This window comes from Drosophila eugracilis, unplaced genomic scaffold, assembly GCF_018153835.1.
Source record: "Drosophila eugracilis isolate 14026-0451.02 unplaced genomic scaffold, ASM1815383v1 contig_2161, whole genome shotgun sequence".
Lineage (NCBI taxonomy): Eukaryota > Metazoa > Arthropoda > Insecta > Diptera > Drosophilidae > Drosophila > Drosophila eugracilis.
Window position 1 is genome coordinate 157,048 of NW_024573046.1, and position 6,765 is coordinate 163,812.

At 40.1% G+C, this 6,765-nt stretch overlaps 3 protein-coding genes across 3 annotated transcripts; all 3 read right to left on the minus strand.

The window, feature by feature from the left end:
- Window positions 1-1,133: 1,133 nt before the first annotated feature.
- Window positions 1,134-2,274, minus strand: LOC121530055 (trypsin). The gene is made up of 3 exons (XM_041818410.1): window positions 2,003-2,274; window positions 1,654-1,939; window positions 1,134-1,526 (listed from the first exon to the last, which is right to left on the minus strand). Exons 1-3 carry the CDS (start codon window positions 2,272-2,274, stop codon window positions 1,134-1,136), a joined length of 951 nt encoding a protein of 316 aa, XP_041674344.1.
- A 137-nt stretch (window positions 2,275-2,411) lies between these two features.
- Window positions 2,412-4,330, minus strand: LOC108103195 (trypsin eta). Its single transcript, XM_017208583.2, has 4 exons — window positions 4,146-4,330; window positions 3,274-3,469; window positions 2,939-3,218; window positions 2,412-2,868 (listed from the first exon to the last, which is right to left on the minus strand). The coding sequence occupies exons 1-4, from the start codon at window positions 4,201-4,203 to the stop codon at window positions 2,476-2,478; spliced, it is 927 nt and encodes a 308-aa protein (XP_017064072.2). The 5' UTR covers window positions 4,204-4,330; the 3' UTR covers window positions 2,412-2,475.
- Window positions 4,331-4,649: 319 nt separating this feature from the next.
- LOC108103235 lies at window positions 4,650-6,760 on the minus strand. The gene is made up of 5 exons (XM_017208635.2): window positions 6,489-6,760; window positions 6,250-6,432; window positions 6,048-6,186; window positions 5,798-5,984; window positions 4,650-5,744 (listed from the first exon to the last, which is right to left on the minus strand). The coding sequence occupies exons 1-5, from the start codon at window positions 6,645-6,647 to the stop codon at window positions 5,102-5,104; spliced, it is 1,311 nt and encodes a 436-aa protein (XP_017064124.1). The 5' UTR covers window positions 6,648-6,760; the 3' UTR covers window positions 4,650-5,101.
- Between the last annotated feature and the right edge of the window lie 5 nt (window positions 6,761-6,765).

The window sequence follows — 6,765 nt, forward strand, 5'->3', positions numbered from 1 at the left end:
GACGTCGAAATAAAAATCTGGCAGCGGACAGGCATCATAATCTAATCAATACATATCGTACAGTATAATTGAACACCACAAAACATCGCCGGACTGACTTGTCATCGCCGGAGACCCGAAGTTCTTCGTCCGGGCTTGACGAACTGCAACTACACGCCTTAAGTGGCACTGCCGGATTTTCCAATCTCTGGGTTTACCACACCGATTTATTAGGCTCTTGAAAAGCGGGGAACTACCAGGGGATTTCCCGAAAAATGTGTTTACTAACTAATTTTTATATCTATTTTAGATCTTTGGTTACCAGGGTGGTACTGGCTTCTGACTAAAATAAATCTGCTAATATTAGAACTATAAGATACATTTTAATGTCTTAATATAAACCAAAAAATATAATCGTTTTAAGGTTAATAAACCCTGATATAAGACAAAGACTTCAAAATTCCAGTCAATAGAATTTCGTAGAAAATTCTTACATCATACCCGATCGAAGATAAAATCTTTGATAGCCCGGGGTTCGTTTTCAATTAATATTTCACATTTACTCGTGGCGCATGTGTAAATAGAATTGATTACCAACTACTAACAACAATTGGCCAATAAACAATTTATACAAAATCTCAAAACTACGTTACTACCAGGGCTGCGAACAAAAATTACTCATACGCACAGATTTCTAATCTAGGTCGATTTCGATTTTTTATACACAAATAATAATAAAAACTTGATATCGTGCTTCAATAATTTCCTGTTTACATTACCATTCAAATAAATAAGAATTAATAAATGGGTTTGGCCAATTCATTGAGCAATTTCAATGTTTATTACTGACGTTATAAAAGAAGGTCAGAAATGGTCATGGTCTCTCAAGAAACACTCCAAAATGGCAATAAAATTAATGCTAAATACAATACTAATACATCCTTTTCCTTTTTTTTCATATAGCTAAAACGTACCCTGTATCCATAGCCTTATCCCACCCCCTAGAAAACCCCTCCCCCCTTGAATGTCATCAATGCCGTCGATCACCTTTAACTATTGACGGACAATCTACGATTGTTGTGCCTCCTAGTTCCACGATTAGATAAATCAGTCGTAGAACAGACAAGAAAACGATTTATTGTGTTGTCCCATTGTCAAAGAAGGCTAATGATAAGCCCCGCAAGGCTAATATCCAGGAGCCGAGATGATATAGATCGACGATAGCCAGCCAGATTTGGTATCTCCATTTGACGGAATTCAGAATAGTCTAGCGATGCATTGGCTTCCCGTATCCAGTCTATAAAATGTGAGACATTGGTATAAACACCCGGATAGCCGGGATCTGCACAGCCCACACCCCAAGATATTATCCCGGCCAGTTGTCCGTCGCAGAGCAGCGGTCCGCCAGAGTCGCCCTGGCAGGCATCGATACCGCCTTGAAGGAATCCGGCGCACATCTGGGAGGCAGGAAGCTTGTAGATCACCTGGCACAGCTCTCTGTTCAGAATCGGTACAGGCGCCTGCTGCAGTGAAACCGATTTGTCCTTCTTCGGGGATATAAGAAAAAGAAATATGTTTGGAATCGAAAAATATCAATCGGTCCTGTACTAACGGACTCCTTTCTTACGCACACAAAAAACAGAGCCTTTTATTTCAATTTAGGATATAACTCACCTTAGTGACCTTGCCCCATCCGTGGATAAGACAGGTGGTGCCCTCGATGGGCGATTCGACGGCCAGCGGTACTGCCCGCACCACCGGCGAGTCCCACGGAATGAAGCCATTGAGGAAGAGCAGGGCGATGTCATTCTCTAACGTGGTGCTGTTATACCGCTTGTGGCCAATTATCCGCTGCACAAGGTACTCCTGGGTGAACCGATCCGACTGATCGATGGCACTGCTGCCGGCCACTACAACAAATTGATCCGGCTCACGGTAGGCTAATGGTACAGAAGTATTTCTGAAAAGTCAGATAGTTTTACTAAATTTTAATCAGATTTCATCCAGTCTTTCCTTCACCCACATGGCATAGCAGTGAGCTGCCGAGCAGACGACCCTCTGGGAGATAATCGCACCGCCGCACATATGACCCATCCCGAAGTACCGCTCGTGAATCGAACGCCGGCGCACGGACACCTGGAAAGGCACCTGATCAATGGTCACCCTGTAGCCGCCCACCACTTTTGGCAGGATCACAAAGGACGAGGCTGTGACTGTCGGTGGCAGGGTGTCTCCAAAGTATAAGGCCAAGTTCAGCGATATCAACATAAACAGGCGCATCCATTGCTGGTCCATAGGGTGTCTATACTTTCTCAACCGACAGAAACAAACCCGACAGCAATTACAAATAAAATTCAATTTCCAAAAAACTGTCAGGCTAATGAAGTTTAAATCAAGGTTAGAGCGATGCAGTCATATTATTATAATAAGTATTTTGTTTCTATAAAAAAAGATTTCATTTATTTGTTTAATTAACTAAGCAGTTGAAAGTATTGGTTAGATTCTGTGATCTAGGACAAAGGCCAGGAGGAGTGGCAGGAATCCAAGGAAGGACCAACCCGATCCCAGCCTTACTCCATCGTTTTGATAGAGCGTGTAGTTTAGAGAGCTGTTCTTTTGGACAATCCAATCATGATAGTACGAGACATTGGTATAGACACCTGGATAACCGGCCGCTGCGCAACCGGCGCCGTACGAAACGATTCCGGTCAACATTCCATTGCAACTCATAGGACCTCCAGAATCGCCCTGACAAGCGTCCACTCCTCCCGTCGAATATCCTGCACACACCTGGGAAATTGGAACCGTGTTGTAGGAAATGCGACAGGTGGCATAGGCGACTATGGGCACTGTGGCAGACTGTAAAGTATTACTGCTTACTATTCCGTTCTGAAAGTATATACAAATTCGATTATATATATATATTATATGAAAGAATCTTAAGATTACTGTGACTCACCTGCTGAAGCAGGCCCCATCCTGAGATCACACAGTAGGTGCTTGTGGCCACAAGTTGGCTGTTTAGGGCCAAAGCCTTTACTGTTGGCCAATTCCAGGGAATATAACCATTAATGAACATCAGGGCAATGTCGTTGGTCAAGGAGTCCGAATTGTAGTTCTCATGGACGATAAGCTGCTGCAGATAGTACTCCAAGGTGAGATTGGTGGCGCTCTTTAAATAGGTGCTGCCCATGACCAGGACAAATTCGCCAGCAGATCGATATTGTTTTTTCTCGGTACTTAAAGAAAAAAACAATTAAATTTTTTTTATTAATAGAAAACACGTCTACTTACAGGTAGCAACAGTGGGCGGCGGTGGCCACCAAACGTTGGGAAATCACTACCCCACCGCACAAATGTCCGGAACCATAGCTCTTCTTATCATTGGCAGTCAGACGAACGGACACCTGGTAAGGCACCTGCTCTATAGCTGTTGAACTTCCTCCCACGATTTTGGGCTCTATACTTCCACTCGTATTGTTTCCAAGGTCTGGTTAAGGACGTTTTTATATATATTACTATTCAATTTATAGGAATCACAACTATTGTTGTTTACAGGTGATAAAAAGATAGCTGAATTGATTGTCTTAACAAGAAAATTACTTCTGAGTTATATGACGAGTGGGTGTTATAAGTCTTCATTGGAACGGAAAAATAAAGAAATCTAATCGAGGGTTTTATGATTGGCACACCTTTGACAGTGGATTGCTTAGACTTCGTTTGCCTTGCCATAATGCATTGCCAAAAATGTACCTTTGTCATGGAAAATGATTGTCAAATAAGTTAATTTGTTTTCTTGGTAAACAAAATATGATAATGAGTCACGGTTATATTTTACTTCTTTTGACATAAATTTAAAATGTAATCATAAGATTATAAAAGAACGTTTGTTATTTTATAACTGAAACAAGTCTAGACATTTTTCACACTAATCACAAATCCATAAAGCCGGTAAACTTCATTTGCCTTAGAAATATTATCAAAACCAAAAAAAAACAAGAAAATAAAATGATAACTTTTCTTGGGTTTTATCTAACTTTTAAGTCACTTCTTTACATAGCCAAACAGAATACTAGAGAATGATTAGGCAGATGTAAATAAAAGTTAGATATTGGAAACACTATTTAGGTGTAATTACGATTGATAACGACCAATCTATGACTCACTCTCGCCGGAGGCCAGAACTCCTAAGAGTAGCGTTATGGCCACCCAGATTTTAGTCATTTCTTCAATGGCTTACTCAAGAATAGCCAAATTATATAGAAATTAGAGCCGAAGGGAACAGACTTATATATATATAACGTATTTGAAGATTTGTTTGCCCGTAACTATTATCGACCGAATTTCTTGAATCGAGCCACTGCAATGAGCCATCAGACCCATGGCCAGTTGATATTATTTGTGGGTTGCCTCTGGCTTATCTTATCGCCAAATGTGCGTAAATTGAATGTTGCCAAAGCCCCAAAGCAGCACATCGACAACGGCTCGATCGAGTGTCATAAAAGTAAACAAATGCCAAATCAAAGCAAAATTCACTTTTGATGCGAAGAGATTTCCCAGCTCCGAATATCCCATGGCAACTGTGAATGGCTAGGACCAAAGGTCTTCACAGATTTTACACATTTTAGCCACTCTCTCTTCTTTAGTTGCCTTGAAAACATATTGGTAAGTCTCTTTTTTATTTGTATTTTATTTTTGTTTTAACCAGTTTTTGGTATATCAAAAGTGTAACAAAAATATCAACAGTTTAAGTAGAAAATATTTGTTAAAAAAAAAAAAAAGTAAATATCCATAACATGGCGGCGTTTTCATTATAAAACCGTGACTAATCGGATTTTCCAGCCATTAAACAGGTACAAGTGGATATCATTCAGTGTGCACGTCAGTGATAAGCCTTCTATATATAAGTATTCGGATTCACTCTACGAATATAGGGTAAGGATCTTCTTCTTTTTCTAACCCCTTGAATTAGGATCAAATTTTCCGCTTTTGATTGATTGTTGACGGAACTTAATCTTTACATCTTTGGCAGAAAATTATATTAGTAATATATGTTATCACTGGAGATTTATAGTCAGCTTTTATCTTTTATAGATAAAATATAATAATTATGGAATTCAGTTTAATCATAGCTTTCATCGCTTTCATCACCATTTAGAGTGCAAGTATTGCCATGCTCCTCTTTTTTGTTATTGTTATGCTTTTCAATGACTTTTTTGGTAATAGCAGAAGCACGATCTAATATGGCCCGAATCTCTTCCAGTTCAGTGAGCTCCTCCGGTGGCTCAGTTTCCTGTTCTGTTACCCTTTTGTCTTCCGGAGTTTCAGGGCTATCAGAAACGGTTATTTTAAAATTAAATACTTCTCGAGGAGTCTCAGTGAGATCTGCGATTGTTCGTAAAGTGTCGGGCGTTGACATCATTTCTTCTTCAGTCTCACACTTATCCTTCGGAGATTCGTTCAGCACAGCAGCTTTTGAGTGGGATGCGCCGGCTTGGGGAAGGACACAATTATTTCCATCGCTTTCAACTGGATTGGTACTCTTTTTCAAGCTTTGTCGCGTCGATGTCGAGGGTTTAACATCATCTAATATAGCACCTTTCTGATCTCTTGGTTGTATCTCTTCAAAATAGTCATCGCAGTTCATTTCTTGCGAACTCTGTGAGTTTTTGTACTGGATGAGGTTTGAGGATTGTGAGTTGGCAAGACGCTGCATCACCTTTCGCTCCATATGATTGATTTTGCTTTCAAGGAGCTTGCGCTTCCTAAAAAAGAGTAATAAATATATCCAGAAGTATTGCTATCCGAAAAATCTAACCTTGAGCGTGGAGGTGTTTTTGGGCTGGGTGTGACGGGGGAGAGTGTGGAGCCAGTTAAGGGGGTCTTGCATATTAGTGAGGGAACTTCGTCTTCAAACACATCCCTCACTTTTGAATAGGCAGCGGCATTGGCCAGTAATTCCTGGTGGCATTTATTAAAAGCCTCAACGTCGAACGAATTCCTTTCTGCAGTGATTAATTTAATGTTTAATATGTGAATGTTCTGTAAAATGGATAAATTGTACTAACCAGCAATGGATTTGCCATTCTCGAAGTTATACTTATTTAGCTCTTTATCCTTGGCCCTTAGGAGCCCAGTCAAAACGGTGACTTGCTCTCGTAATCCTCCAGCCGTTGCCATTACATCAATGCAGATTTGGCGAAAGAACTATGGGGAAGGCAAATAAAGATTATAAATCCTTCGTTTGACTGGCTTAAATCATTTACTAACCTCGGAACTGTCCATAGGACTCACTAACCAGTTCCACTTTAGAGAAACTGCAGCATCGATAATGGAATATTTAAGTTTCAGAACAACCGGGCTAACATTGCACATTTCGGCATGTAGAGGTTCTTCCGTTACCAAAGCCAAACGCACCAAGTCCTCGGGGAACTTAACACGAGCATTTAACTTCTATGAAAGAATCAGTGTTTATGAATATTTCACCATTTTCACCAACCACAACTTACCTTCAAACGCTCCTGGAATAGATATTTCGGTAAGGTCTCCGAGTAAGTCAAATTCATGCCCGGATTGTGCAGGTAAAACGTGAGAGTTTCATCAACTCCGACCTCAAAGCATGTGAAGATATGCTGATCTCCATTTATAACTGCTGTTTTTATGAGCATTTTTATATATTGATATATTTAAAATCAAAAATTTATGTCTCTCTTGCGAAACTCAACTTTTTCACTCAAAATACAAGCTGAAAGAACACGTTCAAGTACAAAGTCAGCTGTTACTGTG